Genomic DNA, 22,010 nt, shown 5'->3' with positions numbered 1-22,010 from the left:
CGAGAGTGCATACCTCCGCCACATACTGTAAAATTCTCCTACATAAGATTTCTCCGAGAAAAAAAAAAATATGTATTTGTGTGTGTCTTAATGCTGTTTGTGATTTAGGCTAATTTCACTACAAGCATGTGTATGGATGCGAGTTTGGTGTAATGGTTATGTAACAAGCCTTTCAATTAACAGTAGCTTCAGTCAAATAACAATAGAACAGCAACGCGAAAATGAAACGAGTGAATTTGAAAAGAAATAGGTTTTTTAAACTACTCTAATCAAAAAACGTGCACATTAAATCAAATTGTGTTTTAAAATTACAAATCACAAATTATAACTCTAGCCTCTTGTACAAAAATGAAGTTTTTTGGACAAGTAGTTCTCGAGAAAATGCAATTTCAGTTTACTTGTTACTTTAATACTGCTCGCCGGCTTTTTAAAAATTCTGTCCTATCTTTTAACAATAGCAGGTCTGAAAAGTATACTAAAAAGTGGTACAGAATTGGGACCATGATCCTAAATGGTCCCAAAATTAAATGGAATTAAATTAATGGAATGGTCCTTGACCACATATCTATCTGTATATTCATTTTGGTAAAGATCTTGTAATTACTTTTTGAGTAATCCTGCTAACAAACAAACATACATACATACAAACAAACAAACACACGCTACCGATTACATATACCTCCTTGGCGGAGGTAAATAATAGTATATGAATTTGTTTCTTTCCTAATTCATGTTTTTGTTTACATCTATCTAGACCATGTGAAAATCTATGTCAGTGATAGTGAATCTGAAATACTTTATCCAAATTGGCATAGTTGTGAAGCAGTAAGCATATTTGTCAAAGGTGTTTTTAAAAACACTGATTTAATTCCGGGTGTACGTCATGTTCGTCGTCAGCTTCAGGAATTGATTGATGTTCACGAAGACCATCACCATCTGGATATGGTTAGCATTCGTGATAACCTCATTGCTAGATTGGTAAGTTTTTGATGAACTGACGGATTAAAAGAAACGCTGTTTGCAGTTATTTGTAGTTTAATTGACTGATGTGTGTGTACTATTTCTGTTAATTATTTTATTAAACCAACAAACATAATGTACATTTGAAAAAGATATCAGTTAATGGTAAAGTGAACTGGGCATCTCAAGTCTCATGACAATCGACATATAATATATTTGAACATATATAATTTATGTGAAAACCTGAACAAATTAAGTTTACGATATAAATAAAAAATGTACTTTACATTAACCATTGTGAAATAAGTTATAACTTATTTCTCCATGCATTAACACATGACTTATTTACAGTTGCATATTTAAACTAATCTATGTTGCAGGCACATGGTTTGTCATATCCGACCTATTTTGAACCACTTCTGGATATGATTGAGCGCCATGCTGTTGATATTACAATGTTTACAATGATAGCACACAAGGACAATCATGAAAAGCATCAGCATCTTTTTCCACTGATGGTTGGACCAATTCTAAACATCATTTTTGAAAATATTGTTAATGCAATAGAAAAGAAAGGGTATGTACATATGTAAATGTGGTAAATTTTTCGCACTACAGATTTTGCACTTCTTAATTCTGTACTGTACTGGCACAAACCTAAATCCACAAAAATATCCATAAAGATTAAAATAATAAAAAAAATAAGTAAATAAATAATATTATGATATATATCACAGTACAAAGAGGTTCTCGGCAACATTGAACATCAGTGTATTGCTGATAACTCCAAATATATCAACAACAGAACTCTATTCTGTATTTTTGCTCCTCAAGTTGGTTGAAAGAAAATATTTAAAAACCAAATCATTAAAAATTGCACAGTCATTAAGTGGGTGGCAAAGAGTGTGTTCTAATTGTAATTGTATTCTAATGTGTCCATTTAACCAGTTCCTTTAAATGTGTACTTCTGCTGCCTATAACATTGTGATAATTTATTCATATAATATTTCCCAATAGATACAGCCTTGGGATTATAATAATTCCATCTTCCAAATTAAAAAAAAAACATAAAAAGCTGTTATGAGTTTTTAAAAAATGCCTGGTATGGAATTTAAGTTTTAAAAAATATTGCCAAGACTTACATAATTAATATTTTTAGTTTAAACACCATTAAAATATGAATCAAAGAAGAAGAAATACAGAAAAAAGAAATATCAGTCATTTCAATCCACTATGTAAATTCACTGTTCAGGTCCTAGTAAATACAAAGTGCTTAAAACAATAGATTTAACATTTTTTTTCATCTTTAGATCACCAAAGCTGTATATGTATTCAGGACATGATACAACTCTAATGCCATTGTTGGCTGCTTTAAAGATTGACGTTGATCACTGGCCACCATGGTCAGCAGACCTTATTCTTGAATTGTATGAAAACAAGAACAACCAGCACTTTATACGTGTACTGTACATGGGCAAGGTTTGCAATGTTCAGAATGTTTTGTCTTATCCAAAGGAGTTTCCTTTGCATAAATTTACCATATTACTGCTAGCATTTTTTGGTTCCTAAAGGCAAAAAAATGCTTTGGCGACACATTTTCCTCAATGGCATATAACACACTTATTTACAGTAGATGCTGATTTTTTAATAGTGTCCTATTGTGTGACAAATAAGAATAGTATTTACAGATCTTTTAAAACAACAAACTACAAGTACAGCTCAAAACCCAACCTACTTGAATTCCATAATGTTGTTAGTGAATAATGTTTAGTGATTATCTGCTTCTTCTTTTGTTTACCTACTTCAGGAGCAGAAAGTGTGTGAAAGTCAGGATGTTCTTATTCCTTATGATAAATTTAAAAAGTGTCTTCAGCAATTTTCGCTTAAACCAAGTGATTATGCCAAAAATTGTTCAAATCCAGTGCAATAAACATCTACGAGATAATGTATAAGGTAGGCTTATGTTAAACATTTATTCTTTCTTTTTTAATTTATTTTTTTGCATAATTATTGGTGGTCGATCGCGTGTGTTTGTTGGTTAGTTAGCAGGATTACTCAAGTAGTTATTGCCCAATTTGTAAAGGATTTTAAAGGATGTTTCTGTTTTGCGAAAACAAGACATCTTCGATCACTGACAAACAATGCTAAAATTTTTATATAAAAAAATATTCTCAGCAGGAATTGAACCTTGAATCATTCAAATACTTTTCTATTTACACCAATTCCAATATTACTTGTGCAAATTAATAGTATTTGATTAATGCCTTAAATTTAAATAATTTTATAAACTGAGAGTGTGAATGACTACATTTTACTACACTAGCAAACTTTAGTTCAGGCGCCTTCTAACACGTTTCTATTGTATTACGACAAACGTTGTAGAGATGCCGTTGTCAGACTGTTTGAGGGAACATGCGTTTATTTACACCCGATAAACAACATTGCACTATTTTGTGATAACGTAAAGATTTGATAAAACTGCCGAGTGTAGTAGAGTGCATAACAAAAGTTTAACAGGCAGCAAATGCTGTTGTGTGGAAATAAAACTCTGATGTAGTCGAGACTGAAATACATGTGGTATTATTACACACAGTACCTATTCCCACAGTACCTCATCAAGCGAGCGGTAGTAAACAATGTTGTGAAAACGGCCAATATTAAAGTCGAGCGTGAAAACACATGGTTTTTTTCTTGTCTTCCCTTCACACAGCTCAAGTTCTAAACAAGAACGAAATAATACTGTACTGTGTCGATTCTATGATTCTTAATAGCAAATAAGAAGAAATTACATTGAAACACTGTACTTTTAAAATTGTTTTCTTTCAGTTTTCAGACATTATTTTTTGGCTTTTATATGAAATCGTAACAACGATAAATAGTGATATTAACACTATCATGATATTAAATATGAATATATGATTTAGGTAAAGGTAAAGTCGAAACCTAAGCTAATGCTAACGGCCGTGGTGCCCATCTCCATTTCCTTAGCGTTTGGGCCAGACTCCACTACGTGTGTATGTTTGTGGGGGGTACGCCACTCCTCCCGCACAAACGAGTCTGATTTACCTTCCCAGTACTTTTTACATACCGGTACCCATTTCTATCACCTGGGTGGGGAGGAACAATGTGGATAAAGAATCTTGCTCAAGGACTCAACACTGCAGTGACCGAGCCGGGGCTTGAACCGACAACCTCTTGATTGCAAGTCCAATGCTCTAACCACTGCGCCACAGTGCTCCAATCATATATGATTTAGTGATACTTATAAGCCTGTTGTTTGATGCGGGTTTCAAATTTCGAATTGATTCGTGTTAAGTTTAAATACAGTAGCAAAATAGAGGGTAATACAAAGCGACAATTTACTGCCACTCGCAATCAATTAGGCCTAGCATCAAGTAAATTACGTTTGTTTTTACAATTTGCTCATTTTTTTGGTGAACTGTCAATCATTAAAACTATGAAATTGGGCTACAAACTCAAACCTGTAAATTTTATTTTGCTTTAAAATCTACGAAAACTTTTTTTTTGCTTCATATTATTATGGCCTAGGTCTAATATATAATAATAATATTTGGGCATATCACTACTACATTTGTAAAAATAGACGCAATGTCCCCTGGAACCACGGTATGTGGCGTTGTACACGAGTATAGCTTTAACGGGACCTTTCGTAGCGGAATATCAGGAAATGAAAATGCCGCAGATATGTATGTTGTAGCCAACATTTTGACATTGTATTGCATGGAACGCCTTACAATGGTTTCAAGAGGGTTGGAAATTCCTTCAACAAACACTACATGTAGCAATTCATTCATTCATTCATCTTTTATTTCGGGAAAAAAAAATTCTCCATAGTTCAGTAACAAATTAGTGTACATTATTGCAAATATAACAAATACATATATATAAAAAAAACCTACGCTACATAGTCACATGTGGTTAGAACAATAGATTCATCCATCTACTATGTAGATTGGATGAAGGAAAAGAAAATTCATGAATACATTTTATGACAATATTGTCTGACCTCCCTAATCTGCACAACATGCCAAACACCACCTTACGTTGTAGTTCGTAGAACGAGCAGATGTGGTTTTCTACAAACATGGTGCTGGCACTGCATGACCTAGGTTTATTAAGGAGCAGGCGCAAGGCATTGTTGAAGCACACCTTTAGTGCTTCCATAGATTTTACATTAAAATTTGCCCACAGAGAAGCACAGTATAAGTTACTACAATAAGTTTTAAACAAAAAACACTTTATGTTGTTAGAGCATTTTGAGAAAGTTCTACGTAGTGTATTAGCTCTAATGCACAATGACCTGTACTGACGTTTGATATCCGTATCATCTTTCAAATCGGGTGTCAAAGTGTGACCCAAGTAATTAAAAACTCTAACAAAGTCAAGTTCCGACTCAAATAAGTTTAAAGTGGGAAGCTTTGACAATTTCCTGACTGTAGGACAGAATAACATACATACAGATTTTTCACAATATATCATGCGTTAATGAGTATTTTTCACCCATATGAATTAGATGTTGTAATGCGGAGGCAGATGGTGCAATAAGTATCATATCATCCGCGTAACTAAGGTTGTTTAGTTTTATACCGTGTAATTCGCATCCATTGCGAGACATACTGAGATTGACAATTAAATCATCCATATAAATGTACCCGGTCATTTTGCTAACACCTTCATCTTTTAATTATTGTGCAGCGGCACAACATCAAATGTACAGGTAGACAAGTTTGTTAAAATTTGCTAGTGTAGACTAATTGCCGAAGTTAGGCTGTCCACCTTTTTGACAAACATGTTTATAACATTAAAATAAAGGTTAATACTGTTCTACGAACAATCACTATAATTGTTTATAACAGTCTTCAAGTTTCGGGCGGGCATTATGACGGATGAACAGAATGACGATTAATAGCTAAGCAAACATTTTCTTACAGGAAATATAAAGATATTTAACCAAACTTTACCTGGAACTATGGGATAACCATTTTCTGTAAGCTGTCTTCAATGAAAATAACTTAATGATAAGAAATAATTTTAAAATCCAATCAAATGACATTGTCAATAAGAACAATAAAATGGTTGTATCCTCGCAATATTATTGCTTTTATTAATCATGACATCATCTGATTGGACTATTATTTTCATCAAAAACAGCAAAATTCTAAGAAAACTTGTTTCTTTTCATTATCGCCCTAGTATAATGGATGTATATAGTATAGTATACATGCTTCTTTAAACTTTTTCAAAGTTGGGAGTTTTCAAACAAGTTTGTTTAGAAAGCATTCTCTTCTTGGGCAACACAAGTTTCAGATACAGTTATAGTTGATGTAGGTAAAAGGTAAAGTTGAAACCGAAGCTTATTTTCAAACGGTCCATCTGTATTTCGTGTTTGCACCAGACGCCATTGTATTGTGCATGTTAGAAGGTGGTACTCTCTTACATTACAAGTGAGTCTGATTTACCATCCTAGTACAGTAATTTTTTACCTGAGTGAAGAGGAACAAGTCAGAAGAGTCTTCTGAAGGATTTAACACTGCAGTGCTTTAACCACTGGATCATATTTGAATTTGATTTTCTTTATTTCTTTTCATAGTGCCCCACAGTTGATGTGTTGTTCCAAATTTTGGGCAATTAGCTCCATTTTTTTAGATTTGCATCTAGACTATGAATATGTACAATCAAGTGCATCTTATCTGGTTCCAAACCTTGTTTACAAGTTTGAAGACTTTAACATGATGAAGTGAGCCCTCATATTTTTAATAAGGGAAGAGATTGAATATCATCATTTCCTGCAATTTAAAAATAATTGCAAAATTGTATAACGTTGTACGATTGATCAATATAGAATTCTCACTAAAATTGGGTGAATGACAATATTTAAATTTAACACAATAATAGTGAAATAATGGTTTTAGTTTGTTTAGTTGTATGACCTTTTCTCCACTTTTTGCAAACTTTGGATACATATTTGGCATGGCTAGAAACATTCATCAGTAATACTATTAAGAAACATTCTGAATTACTCTATAACCAACTGTTATGGTTTTACAGTAATTCTTGTGCATGTTTTAGCATTAATATGAAACACTAGTATTGAGTTTATTAAAATTTATACTACAGAATGACAAATTATGTTCCTATTGTAACCGTTTGATCATTAACCTTAATGATTATGTAATTACATTATTTGTTTCGTAGCAACTGAGATTACAGTATGTTGGCCTAGAATCTTTTTTTGGGCCATGTCTGGCTGTGCATGATATAATGATGTGTTGCTTAATATACATTTAATCACTGATGCTGAATTGATGTTTTATTTTCAAGTTTTAAACGCAGTCAAGCGATCGATTTTCGTGATCTGGATTTTTAAATATAAATGAGATTTTTTTAATAGCAAACTATTGCCTTTGTTGGTGGCGTTATTTACTGTATATTAACACAAATTTTTTTTAAATTTCAATGGTTTTTGATATTTTTCAATTTTTTTGGGGAGTTTGTAATCTTATTTGCTACTTTTGTAATTAAATTTTAGTCTAGTTTTTATTTTATCAATGGCCACAGCGTTTTACTCACTGAGTCGATCAGTCGATGTGGTTGGCCGGCTGCCGACCTAAACACTGTTGTTTTTTTTTGGCAGCTCGGCATGGTATTTGTAGATCCGCCCATTGTGGTACACAACAGAGGAGGTTGTGTAGTTGAAACAGTGATATAGCCTATGTATGGCCCATCAAGAAACATTAGTGTGTCAAATGTGAGCATGTACCAATCAAGATTTTGGAGGAGATACATAAAATTATGCGACCAATTTAGTAGCATTATTGGATAATTAAACAATACTAATTGCTGAAGAATCTTTATCTTTACATTTCTAAATCATAGAAATACCCAAGATCAGATGGAGACAACGCTCATGATGTAGTAGTGGTCTACAGATCACAAGTAGCTATCATTTTCGTCCTACTTGGTGAGATGTACCATATTAGTCCTTCAGGGGTTTGAGGTGTCTGTGGGACTTTAAACAGCAGCAAATTAGCAGTAGACATGTAATATGTAGATTATAATTGTTCATTCTAACTTGGTTTTATGCGCTACATCCAATGTTTAATACAGCGCAAATTTGTTTTGACATCCATATTGAATGTTTCATATCAACTGTTTTACTTTGTTCGTTTTACCCAAATACTCTCAACCTCTACATTGAATTCATACATGCTGCATCTACAGTATATGACTATTAAACCAACCAGATGACATGAACATATCAATATAGAATAGGCTATGTTATCAAGATGTTACTCACAAACTTGAACTACTAAGACAATAAATCACCAACTGAAATATCAACTTGATATATTTATGTGATTACCTAATTATCTATACCATCAATCATGTATCATTCGTTAACATTTCACATGCAATTGTTTGCATGCTTGAACTCAATTACATCTTCTTTTTTTTTTAAATGACAAAGCAACATTCTTCTTTAAACTGACTTACCACCCAAAGTGAAAGTAAAATGTTATACAATAACGATAATGCAAATAGTGTTTCATCTTTAAATGAAATTATTTGTTCCATTGCACAATAAAAAATAATGATACACCCACTATTAATGAGAGGCTAGACCAAGTGTGTGAACATTTGTTTCACTGTTTGAGGGGAAATGTATTTAAATTAATTAGTTTATTAAAAGTATAAAACAGTTACACAAGTTCTCATATCGCCACACATATCAATTGCAGAAATATGTAATCACATTGTCAGGGCAGTCATGTCATCACATGAAAATTAACGCAATAGTGATGCAAGTTGAAAGACAACACTGATAAAAAGTCGAAAAGCATTAAATTCCTCTTGACTCTATTTGAGAGGATAGAGTCTACTATGCATAAATATCAAATCTCTCAAGTTGGTAAATATGCCAAGGCCTAAATCATGCAAAAACACAGCCCTCAAATTTTTGACGCAGAGTAAAACAATTATAGATGGTGGACACTATAGGTTGATTTTCGAATGCCATCAGTCAACAGCCTAACCTCATGTTGTGTGTGGTTGTTGCTCAATTGTAACTAGAATGATTGCGCTTATAACGAAATGCAATGGCCATATAACAAAATTCAACAGCCATATACCGAAATGTCATGATTGTGGTTTCAATAGAGTATTTATTGAATATCATGTAACCCACCTACTCAGGTGTATCACCATATAGGTGCAGTTGACATAATGTTTTATGTCAAGCCATACCTCACACTAAACAGTAAATAATGTTGTACTGCATACGATTTTAAACATAGAATGATGAACATAAAGAGGGAACAGTATTTTCTTCAAATTTTCTAAAATTGGTAGAAATGAACCAGAAAATTGTGAATGATTAGATGTTTGCAAACCAGTTGTTAAAGTAGTTGAGGCAATGATTTTGGTCTCAAGAGATACAGATAGACAGTGATTGGCAGTGTTACATCCCAAGTTGATACTAGTCATTTCACATCAAAGGCTAAACCTATGTTTGATGTTAGCCGACAAACATTAAATAACTAAGGTGGAACGAATGATTACTAATTATACAAGATTCTATGCTATTGGTTTCTAAGTTCTCTATTGAGATTTCTCAAAATTGAATAAGGTTGATATATGTACAATTGGGTATGATTAGCCAAGTTCAGATGGTTGGCTGGTTGTTAAACTAAAATTAGGAAGGATCTATTGAAACTAGATTCTGTACAAGCACTTCTCTTTTTAGAACTTTCTCAAATCTTTCTTTAATCATTTCATATACTTTGATATAATTATAAAGCAAATGATCAATTAAAACCTAGAACTTAAATGTGTGAAGTAATTGGCAAAGACAGTATCCCCAGGGACACACTGCATGGTCACAGACTATGGGCTGGTGAAAGGTTTCTGGATCTAAAATTAACTGTACTCCATAATTTAAGGTTTCAGGCGATAATTAATAAGAGCCATCCTTCACCACATATTATATTGGCTACTTTTGCTGTACATGTTATATTCTTTAATTAAATGCAAATGGATTGTTATTGTCAATGAACCTTAATTCTGAGTCAAATTATGGAAATTTTTTTTATCCGAGAGTGGAAATCCTGTGATGCTATTTAAACCAATTATGTTAACATCTTTGCATATGCTATGTAAATATTATATTTTATGTTACATTTATTCACTAAACTTCTAATTATTTTGAAAGAAGAAAAGTAATTTAGAAGACAAATTTATTTTATTTTATTTATTATTTCATATTTCAATTTGATATAAAGCAATACATAATTTCCTATATCCTAAGTAAGCCTCTGTAACCTGTTGCTGGTTCATCAGGTTAACATCACCCTAATAAAAGAATTAATTTACTGTTGCATGCAATAGCAAAATTTAGTTATAGGTCACAGACAATAAGGTAGTACATTTAGTACTTAATATTAAATAACTTGTTTGATATTCAGAGAATTTTCAAACTTCAAACATTCATGAAAAAGTAAAACCCTCAATTAACTGTCATCATTCGTAATTGAAAATATTTGCAAATTTCTGAGATAATATGCAATGTATTCGCTGCTTCTTAAGACCAGTAAACAAATTCTGATATTTTATGTTGTACAAATATGTCGATAGCAGCACATTCAAATTAGTTGAAAGTACAGTCAGCCCTGTGGTATACCCACAGCGAACAAACTTCATGTTTCTACCTCCACGTCTTGTTGCATTCTCGCTAGCTATAAAGCAAGTGGCACACCATCCACAATTTCCTGATCGTCCATGACCAAATCATATGTTAATGTACAGGTGAACTGTTGCATTTGGAAATTAAATCTTGTCAAGCATTTAAGAAACCTCTGGGAAATTAGAAAAATTATTCTTGCATTCCTAGTTATAGTTTTGATTTTCTACAAGTTGTGTGATTGGATGTTAATTACGTTAATGACTTAATTTGTTCATTGAAGATTTATAACTACCTGTGTTGTGGACTACTTTTGATGATGTGTTCTTTGTAAATTTTAATTGGTCATACTTTAGCTGGTATGTGCATTCATGTATCTTTGTTAATTATTACATCTGTCGTGCGAATCTTGGTTTTCAAAGCATGGCATAGCAATCTGATCCATGTCTTTTTTCATGTGCATAGTTATTAGGATGTATTGTAATTTGGTCTTAGCCCATTTACATACTTTCTAGGTATGACTGCTGTTTATTTTAATAGTAATTGTTATGTTTTCAAAGTTTATATGGGAGTTACATTTATCCTCGCCTAAAGGACCCTCACCCATTGTGGTTTATCCCTTCTCCTTTCTAGATTTGTTATTTTAGCCAACTTTCCAGAATGTTTCTATAGTCACAGCACCATGATCATGCATATAAATCTTGTTTGGATGTGAATATTTTTGTTCTGCTCTTATATAATTACATAAATAATTTATTTGCTAGTTTCTGCATGGAGGAATTAGACTCACAAAGTTAATACTAAGATCATTACAATAACATGCTTTGGCAAATTAGGATTGTACAAAGCAGTATGGACAACTTGTTGCCACTTGTTAAGTTCCCTGTATTTTCAGCAAATAATAATACAGTTAGAGCTCCACTGATTCTTTTTGTATCTTGTTGCAAATGTGTATTTATGTGTATCTGATCATCGCTGATTTTTGTTTTGGCAACAGCAATTACTTGAATTGTTTGTTCAGCTAAATAAATCTAAGTTGGTAAAGTTTCTTTATTAGAATACCAATATTATGACTATATTGTAAATGCTATTTAAAATATTTGTCCTCATGTTCAACGGATGAAAACTGATTCAGATTAGCCAACCCTACTACAAACCCACAGCAGCTAGTTTACCAAGATGAGCATGCCAAGAGATGATACCATAGTATTTTTAAATAGTGTAGTGTACAGTAAGTTCTTTAATGTTTACATAGGATCAATGTCTAGGCATATGGCATAGACAGACTTGAACCCATACCTCTCATCTAGTCCAATCTATTACCATACCACATCACCTTCTAAAGGTCTATACAGCACCTGAAATTCCCAGATGGCCCAACATTGCTTAACTGAGACAAAAGCTCACAGTTACCAACAGTGAAGACAAGGAAGGATCATGTGCCAACATTTTTATTGATGTTTTATGTGACACTAATATCACAAATTGTAGCATTGGTTGTAACTATAAATGGAGTGCGATATAATAACTTCAGTTTAAGGCAGATGACATGACCCTATTAGCACCTGCTCTTACTGGATTGCAACAGCAAGTTGATATCTGTGAATCTTATGGTATAAACCATGATATTTGTTTCAATCCTAAGAAATCGATGTGTTTGGTCTTCTCACCTGCTGCCAAGAAAATGGAGATAATTTATTCACACACCATTTATTAGGCCGATAGACATAGCACTTTTCTCACTATTAGTATAATCAATTTATACAATGGCTATTTTAATTATCAAATGAAATAGATACTACCTTGGATGCAAGTCACAGTGTTATGCTTTTTATGCAAGATCTTACTTATCATAATTAGCAAGAAGTTGTGGTAATTAAGAATTAAGCATCTGAATCTTGTCCAATGAAAGCCATGCAGCTATCTCATTCACAAATTAGTACATTAATGTCATGAATGTTTGAAATAAAATCAAGCAAAAGTACGTTCTTCCTCTTTAGTTACCAACAGCACAATGAATATGACTTTGCCAAATACCAATTTGACCCAACCAGTCAAGATTTTGAAACATTCAAGTTGAGAACTAACAAATATTTAATTTAATAAGTGATTTTAAGTACTTGAGGGTGAGCTCGCTTTGCTCGCTTCCCCTCTAGGAGGTGTAGATGATGGTTCTCGGAATGATAATGACTTGGGTAAAAAGGTTTTAGAAGGACGTTCTGGCTTGGAGGTTTTCTGTCGGTTACCATTATTGAAATGCTTGATATTCGTAAAACTAAACGTGTCTTACTGTAGATGATTAATAACATTTTAAAGTATAGTGTTTATTGTTTGGTAGGGCCCTTGTAGGGGAGGCGGAGTTCATTTGAGGGAGATTCTTAATCGAAGGAAACATTTAATTCTCTTACAAATAGTATATTTTGTGTCATAAATATAGTACAAAATGCGATTATTATTCTAAGTGATGTTTTATTGGGAAGGCGTTTATTCAAATCATAATTCAAATCTACTGTACATGCTAATATTATGATCGGTTAAATTCAAATTTTTTTCAAAATGTCTATATTCCCTTTCCCAACATTTCTGAAACAATGTTTAAAAAGCAATATATCAATATATTATATTAAACAATTTATAATTTACTTGGCCTTGATGACTCTTGGTCTGACAGTGCTGTAGTCAATCACTTCCAATTGACTATTTATATTGTTTCTGCCAACTTATTAAATAAGGGGAAAAGACATAAAATGGTTCCAATTTGGCTAGAAATTTTGCATTCTCTTGAGAGCGGTGTTTTCTGAATAGACATTAGTTATTTACTACATTTGATTTAAGATTATTACTTGAAATTTCAATTGACATAGTTGGTGTCTAAATCAAGTAAAAATAGCTGAGGCTCTTTACTGAGTATAATGTTATAATAAATTATGAGTGGATATGAAACTTGAATTTGTTTTCATTGTTGAGACATGATAGAAGTTAATAAAAATGATCAAATATAATGTAGGATATTGGTGTACACCTTACGTGCGTACGTTGCGTTATTTTTGCTTTACAACAAAATATATATAAGTATTCAAATGGGCATTTGTTACAATATAGTAGAGGCTTATGAGAATCCTGTGATCCACATAATTTTCAGCCTTTGTTTTTCAATATATGTACTTTCAGTAAGTGTACTGATTTTGTGATGTTTATTTTCATAAAAGAGCAAACAAAATAGGAGCACAAACAATAAAGTTATATGAATGGATATTTTCATTGCAAGCTACAAAAAAATATGAGTAAAGTAATATATATTCAGTAAATGAACCATTATTTCAAATTCATGAAGATATATAGATTTTGGTGTTGAACTAAATCTGACTTTTAAAGTTTGCCTTTGGCAAATCATAAATTAGGATTTGCTTAGCCTGGCATAAAATGTGTGTACTCCGCCCAACATGCTTTCTGAATTTAGAGAATTATCCATGGAATTGAAAACTATCAATGCTTTAAATGAGTGTATAACTCTTGGGGCCTGATGGTAATATACAAAATTCCACACTTGTCAAAACAACTTTAGTTGAATTATGTTATATTTTGAGCTAATTTAAATTTAAAAGTATAGATGGTTTGTCATATTTAATTGACATGAAAGTTAAATTATTATATGAAGAGGTATATTTATCCTTAACAACTAGGTGTAGTAACAGATATCAAGTATATAAATAAGTTATTATACAATTTTAAATTTATTTCTTCATCTTAATTTCTCATTTGTGGGCCTGGTCAGACTTAAGGATTTATGCTTTCATGTGGTACATATCATACAACTCCATAGGTCTAAACCAGGAAAAGAGTAGTGAAACATACGACACTGATCCTCTGTTCATTACGACAGCATAAGGTACAAGATTAGTGTACAATGTTTATGATAGGAAAGTCACGCATAAACTGCTTGCGATAAAAAAGCAAACTCTATGGATCTGAATATATACCATTTGTCATTTATTTGGTCCCTTGATCCTAGAACTAAATTTCTGTCTACACTATCAAACTAATTCGACAAAAAAGTGTGATGTTCCCAAATAAGGTAGTAATATGCCCAAATATGTTACTGATAATGATATCATGTCCATATATGGGCACATAACATTTTTTTGTCACATAAAGTTTGATAGTGTAGACAAAGCTTTAGTTCATTTTGAACTTCTCATAGTCATTCTTCTAAATTGGTTTATTGTTGCACGTTAATGGCAGATCAATCGAATCATCAAAACATTAAATCTGCAACTTTGTTTTTGGTATTCACACCTTTTAAAAAGCTTCTTTATCAATTTTATCTATCTTGTAAAATCTTGTGTAAGTCTGCAATATTAAATCACTCACTTTTTTTTAAATTCAAGTATGGGTAACTTCAAAGCTCAGACACTAGATTTTTTATTTTTGTGCGCCTTTTCTAAATAATCCTTTTTTCTGGTAAAACGGAATACAAAAACTTGATCACATGTTTATTTTCAAATGTTAGAATTATGACACAGGATGACATTTAAATTTTAAGTAAATTTTATTTTAGATAAATTGGTCACACACGTGTCACATTTGTTTAAATTTATTATTTTGTTAATTCTCTGGTAGTGTTCTCAATGTATTGAGTATACAGTACAACTCTACTTCACAGTAGTAATACAATAATATACATGAAATTAAGTGGATAACACTAATAATATACAACAATAAATCCCATTGCCTAATGTGGTTATTTAATAAAATAACATAATTTTGTGGTTTTCAGTGACTGACTAGGCTTACTTGTATGATGTCTTTATTATTTGTATATGTTATGTTAATCTTATTAATTATAATAAGTCCAAGAGCTTTGCTATTAGCAAAAAAAATAATATTCAAGGCTTACCACAATATTATGTAATATGTCTACTTTTTTGTAATGAGCAGTGCAAGGTCTTTGTGGACGTTTTAATGGAGTGGATATCATTTTACATATAACATATCAAGTTATACCTCATGATAATATTGCTGCATATTCATTGATGCATTGTTCAAACATATTATTCCTTTGGGAAATTCAAATGAATTTACTTTGTTGATTTAGGATTTGAACCAATCCAATTGTTCTTGATTAATGAGTCAATTGTGGTTCAACTCACACAAGCCAAAATGCATTGTTATCTGAGTGTTCAAAAACTGATCTGCACCATTCTGGATTATACCTAATTAAGCCACAGAATAAAGAAACATGATTGTTTTGTTTTTATACTAGTTTGTTTGCTTTCTTGTACAGTAAGTAAGTTGTGTAATAAGCATGAATGAATTAATATGAATAACTACTATAAATCCAAGACTTATGGATCCCTGTTTTGCTTTTTGCAAAACATCACCACCTACCTATACTATACTTCCACTATTTATATAGCTAGATTATTTATTGTTCAAAGACAAAGACAAATAAATAATATCCCATATAATAAAGCCTGCTTCTGCTGCCACGAAATAATCTATTTTCCAGTAGAAATAGGACAAGTTCAAAATAATTGGTTTAAAAAAGTACACAGTTTCAATGGCAAATAATTTAGTATTGCTGTACACCTTTTAGCCTCAACACAGAATAGCAATTATTTATTTATTTTATTTATTTATTTATTTATTACCATATTTACTGATGGTAGCCTATCCAGTTCCTAATAGAACTGATCATTCAGAAAAAAAAAATAAATAAACTAGACATGAAACTCGTCACTTTGACGAGTTAGTTATCCGCACGACAGATGCCACGTGCACGTCATACGTTAAAAACTATAATAAGAGGTGGTCCTGTATTTTCGCCTTGTAGCCTATTATAATTATACAGTACACTGTGTATAAAAGGAGACATTAATTCTACATGATACAGAGGGCGGCAAACAACAATTTGCTCACATCAGAGACTATGCTGGTGTACATTGTACTACTGTATTATTATAATATGACATATTAACTGAATTATGGGACCTGCCTTTAATTCAAATATTTAACATGATGACGTCATAAAAAAAACAACACAACGATAGCAATTTCTGAAGAAAATTATCTTAGCAACAACATATTAACGTGTAGAAGAAATTTGAATACGTAAAATGTTGGTGCGCGCACATTTAAATGTGATGAATTATTACGCAAAATATGAAAATACGACTCTTTTTATTCAACTGGCAATATGATGACGTCACAACATCCGATTGGCAAAATGTTTACATGAATTCGTATCTACAATCCTATAGCTTCCAGAAAACGTTTTAATCGTGATTATCACATTTTATTCTTACGAGCTATTACAGATTAAAATTTACTGTAAAGATGAAATTAATGACCCACGTAATTAAAATTTTTAGGCATGATGACGTTATAAAAATTAAAATATTTTTATCTCATGCTAAAGAAAGTTGATTAACCTAGACAATATATAAATATAGGAGAAAAATGAATACAGATAAGCGTGATGCGCTCCATTGAATGTGATGAGCAATAACGAAACAGACAAAAATCCTATATTTTACATTCGTGTGGCCATACGATTACGTCACAATGTTTTTTTGGCCTTATCGATGCATGATCCGAAATCTGCAACTCATCAACTTCTAGATTTTGTAATAAAAATAAACGGTTCACGGTTTACTTTAGAAACTATGACTGTTTAAAAAAAGACATTATTTTGATGATTTTTTAAGCTTTTTCATAAAAAACGCGCACAAATTGTCTAATTCAACGTGTTCGTATGGCGTTATTTAAACTGGAAAAGTTCTAAATTGTTTTCAAAATTACTAGGAAAGGCTTGAAAAATATAATTCAAGAGAAAAAAATATGTTTTTATCGCTACGTGCGCACCGCGTGCGTAAAAAATCGCGCGCCCGTGGGAATTTTTGACATGCTCAAAATGACATGAAACGCGTAAAAAGTTGATTAGAAATTAATTTTGCGCATTTTGAAATTTTAAATGCGCGTGCGCGCGTAACTTCTTGTGAAACATGCCATTTTTAATCCGTAGAAAGTTTGCCCCTGATATGACTTAAATTTTGTCAAAGTGTCAATACTAAATGACTTTTGGTTTTTAATCTATGATCAATCATTGAAATTCATAAAATTGCGCGTAAGTCACGTTGCGCAACTATGACGTCATTCAAAAATAGGAGGTGCACAACTTCACGTAAATGCCCATATGTTGTCACAGTTATGAAATGTTATGTTTACACATTTTAGAGAAACGCGACTCACAAAAAGGAAGGAAGGAAAGAAGAATAATACAGAAAAAAAATGTTGATCTCGTACAATAACAAGGAGTTATCCGCTTGGTATACCAAGCGGATAACTAATAAATAAATAAATAAAATTCATATAAAAGTTAAAATCGTTGACAGATAAAAATATATATATATATATATATATATATACATAGTACAAACAATATTAACTGGAAATAAATTGTTTAAGTTCACGTTTAAAGGAAATAACATTTTCAGATTGTCGAATGATTTTAGGAATCATATTAAAATACATAGGCGCTTTATAACTGAAACATTGTTTAAAAATCTCTAAAGAAGGTCGAGGAATAATATAATTACAATTAGAGATGGATCTGGTAGTAGGTCGACCTCTGGGCTGAGTCCTGGTTAACATGCGACTGATGTAATCCGGAACGGTATTGATGGAAGCCCGATAGGCGAGACAACCAAGTTGAAACTGATAACGTTGAGAAACGGATGAGATAGAAATGGTGTTATCAATAAGGTGGGATGGGGTATGAGGGTGAACTTTCAAGATAACTCTTTTAGCTCTATTTTGAAGTTTCTGGACTTTAGCAACGAGTGGTGCTCGTGAGCCCCAGAGAGAACAACAATAGTCAATATGAGGTAAGACAAGAGCATTGTATAACATAAGAGATGTAGCTTGGTGGAAAAATTTTCGAGTTCGGGCGAGGATGGAGATAGAGGAACTTAATTTGTTGCACAACTTATCAACGTGCGGAATAAAAGTAAGATGATGGTCAAGAATGATGCCAAGATGCTTATGTTGGGTGACCTGTTTGATAGGTAAGTTGCTAATAGAAACATTTATAGGCCCGAGTAAAGAAAGCCTTTGTGGCGTTCCAATTACCATCACTTCAGTTTTTTTAGTATTGAGCGCTAGACTATTAGCTAGAAGCCAAGTGGAGATTTTATCCAAGTCAAAATTAAGATTGGTTACAATATCGTCTACCTTATCGCTAGAATTGTAAATTATGGTATCATCAGCAAACATATCCATTGAAGAGTACGATAAACAATTGGGGAGATCATTTATGTATATGAAGAATAACAGTGGCCCAAGGTTGGATCCTTGAGGTATACCAGCGTTGACATTAATAGATGAAGATATAGTTGATTTATAACAGACATGTTGCTGACGTCCAGTAAGATAGGATGTAAACCATTTCACAGCCGATTCGGAAAAACCATAAAAGGGAAGTTTACGTAACAGAATTTCGTAGTTTACAAGATCGAAAGCTTTCCTTAGATCAATAAAAACTGAACCAATGATTTTACCTTCATTTATACTGTGGATCCAGCTGTCATGAGTTTTAGTAATAGCAGTGAGTGTAGAGTAAGTGGGACGAAATCCAGATTGGTTAGGGCAGAGAAGATTATTTGAAGAAAGATATTCCAGTAATTGCATCCGACGGCCTTCTCAATCACCTTAGACATGATAGGTAATACAGATATAGGTCTGTAGTTATCCGGTAGATGTTTGTTACCGGATTTAAAGATGGGAGTAATCTTACCAATTTTCCACGAGAGAGGGAAGCTTTGACTGGAGATGGAAGTATTAATAATCTGTGTGAGGAAAGGTGCGATGATGGGGGCTGCCGCCCGAACGAGCTTGGTTGAACTATGGTCCCAGATAAACCATTTTTAGTTTGATTACCCTGCTCTCTCTATGCATTGAAAGCAGACTTTTTGATGCTAAAATCATGTGATAATCAATGGTAGGCCTCCATGCCCTATTCCTAGAGTAGGCCTACCAACAGCAAACAATGTTGTTTAAATACTATGGGACCTTTCTTGGATGGAAATCCCATAGTGTCGAGAGTGACAACATAATATTGTTATCAACACAAGTTAATTATAATTAGCCACGTTCACATAAGATTTTATCGTGCTTTTGTATCGTGATATTGAATATCACGTTAGCAGGAAGAGCGTTCACATAGAATTTAACATCGTGATATAAGTATGCTAATGAGGTGCACTGATGCGTGAAAGGCCAAACACACACATGTTCGGAGCACACGTGGGAAGGTATTGTTGATTTGTTTTTGTATTGTGGGCCTCTATGTAGTAGCTATAGCCAGCAGGCCTAAGATAACTAAGAATAGTAACTAATAGGCTGTGTCCATGGTTCTCTTGCGGATATTTCATGTCAAAAAGTAAGCCTGGTGAGCGTCGTATGGTCGTGCATGCCTTTGTGTTTGATCGAGTGGGTTGGGCGGTCTAGGCTAGCTTTCGAAATAGTCCTGGCTGTTTCACATTAATTTATTGTTTGTTCTCTAGATTTCATTCTTTAATCGTCTAACTTGATGTATGATATCCAAAAGGATATAGTGGGTTAAACCTAAGCAATTTATATCAAAGGAAAAACAACTTGTTAAAGCTAGCGGTCAACGAAATGAAAACAACAACAACAACTTCTTCCGGTAGGTGGCTGATGACGCAGTAAATAACCAAGCGCTGATTGGTTGAATTTCGTCTCTGCATATAACGGTGTCTAATATATCATGATAACTTCGTAAGATAACCATGATAATTAACAGGCTCTCCGAGAGTATGTTAGCTGAAATTAACGTGATAAACAAGATCAGGTTAACGACTTCCTGCAGGTTCACATAGAACATCATGATTAACGAAACTCACGATAATTTCTGAATGTGAACCTAGCTATTGATAAAAGCTATGGTGATCCGCATTAAATAGATATGTACAAACAAATAAGAACCATACTTTTTAGAATGTCATTCCATATTTATAAGCAGAGCATGTTCAGTCAATTATATATAACAGCTATCAGCAATAAACCTAAACATAATTTCGGACAGTTTCTTTTCACCTTCCACCGCAGGTTAAGTATGATTCGTTGTACTCATTCTATGGCCAGACACAATACGGTCATCTTATACCATCTCTATTTTTACCATATGAAACTAAGGGAAACTGCATTCAGTGCCCCAGTCTAATAATCTCCATAGTTAAATAAGCACCTTAGACGTGCCGCACTCAAACATTCACAAACTTAAGTGCTTGTTTCGTCGTTGACACCAACATTAGAAACAAGAAAAGCAGTCTAATAAAACTTGACTACCTACTTTTACTAATAACTAGAAAGTAAGAATTGCTTAAGGGAACATTGTAATAAGCACAAGATGGATGAACGCATGTCACTTTTACTTATGTGTCTAGCAAGTTCACATATAATTCAACATAAATTAAGGTTTAACAACTACATACATTCATTTACATTTCAGTTTTGCTCACTAATTATACTACTTATATTTAAATGAGATTGTATTATTATAATTATGAGATTCATTAAGCTAGTCACTATGTATTAGTGTTTGTTGTCATTGTTTGTATCTATGATAATTTATTTGCATTGTTCTAATAATAGTCATGTGTAAAATTAAAATAACTTTTCATATTTAAGTTATTTCTTACAATACATTGTTATTTTCAAGGTTCTGATTTTAAAAATGTCATAAAGGGTTTTAAATTATTAGTCATCTTTTTCAATTATATATTTTTACTATTATACAAAGGACATTTCAAGAAATACATTACCTATAGCTATTAACTTGAGTTTGAAATTTGTTTTTTTATTTATCATGTCCTTGGAGATGTAGCCTAGTTATCATTATCTTCGTTTTTAACTTCTGAATAAAAAAAAGACAATGAGAATTTTTGTAGTGGATAAAATGAATCTTAACTATGATTTACAAGTATGGACTAAAATGAAGAAAATAACAATGAATTGTGTAATCGTAGTGCATTTGTTATCTAGCAATTTAAAGGCAAACACTTTTAGTAGGTTGGGATTTTATTGTAACATTTACTTGTTTTTTTGTGTAGCTTTACAGGCAGGGAATACTGTATATCGTTTACATACAGCCACCAATGAAATTAACTGTTAACGATTTTAAAAGACAGATATCTACCTAAGCCATAGCTATCAACCTAACACCAAAATGAACCTAAAAAAATTATTTGTTCCCACTCAGCAAAAGTTGTGTGTCCGATTTCATTGGCAGTCATAAAGGTAGCATTGATGGTTACTGTGTAATGAAGTCACA

The 22,010-nt window shown here is 32.5% G+C and overlaps 1 protein-coding gene across 2 annotated transcripts in view; it reads left to right on the top strand.

Moving 5' to 3' along the window:
- LOC140040695 (lysophosphatidic acid phosphatase type 6-like) overlaps positions 1-22,010 on the top strand; it is a 46,171-nt gene that overhangs the window by 10,109 nt on the left and 14,052 nt on the right. For both annotated transcript variants that reach the window (XM_072086820.1, XM_072086821.1), the window contains 4 exons: positions 755-978; positions 1,341-1,537; positions 2,271-2,439; positions 2,768-2,913. In XM_072086820.1, the coding sequence (XP_071942921.1) occupies positions 755-978; positions 1,341-1,537; positions 2,271-2,439; positions 2,768-2,890 (713 nt within the window). In that variant the 3' untranslated portion in view covers positions 2,891-2,913. The remainder of the gene's footprint in view (positions 1-754; positions 979-1,340; positions 1,538-2,270; positions 2,440-2,767; positions 2,914-22,010) is intronic.

This window comes from Antedon mediterranea, chromosome 2, assembly GCF_964355755.1.
Source record: "Antedon mediterranea chromosome 2, ecAntMedi1.1, whole genome shotgun sequence".
NCBI lineage: Eukaryota > Metazoa > Echinodermata > Crinoidea > Comatulida > Antedonidae > Antedon > Antedon mediterranea.
This window is presented reverse-complemented; position numbering and strand designations above follow the sequence as displayed.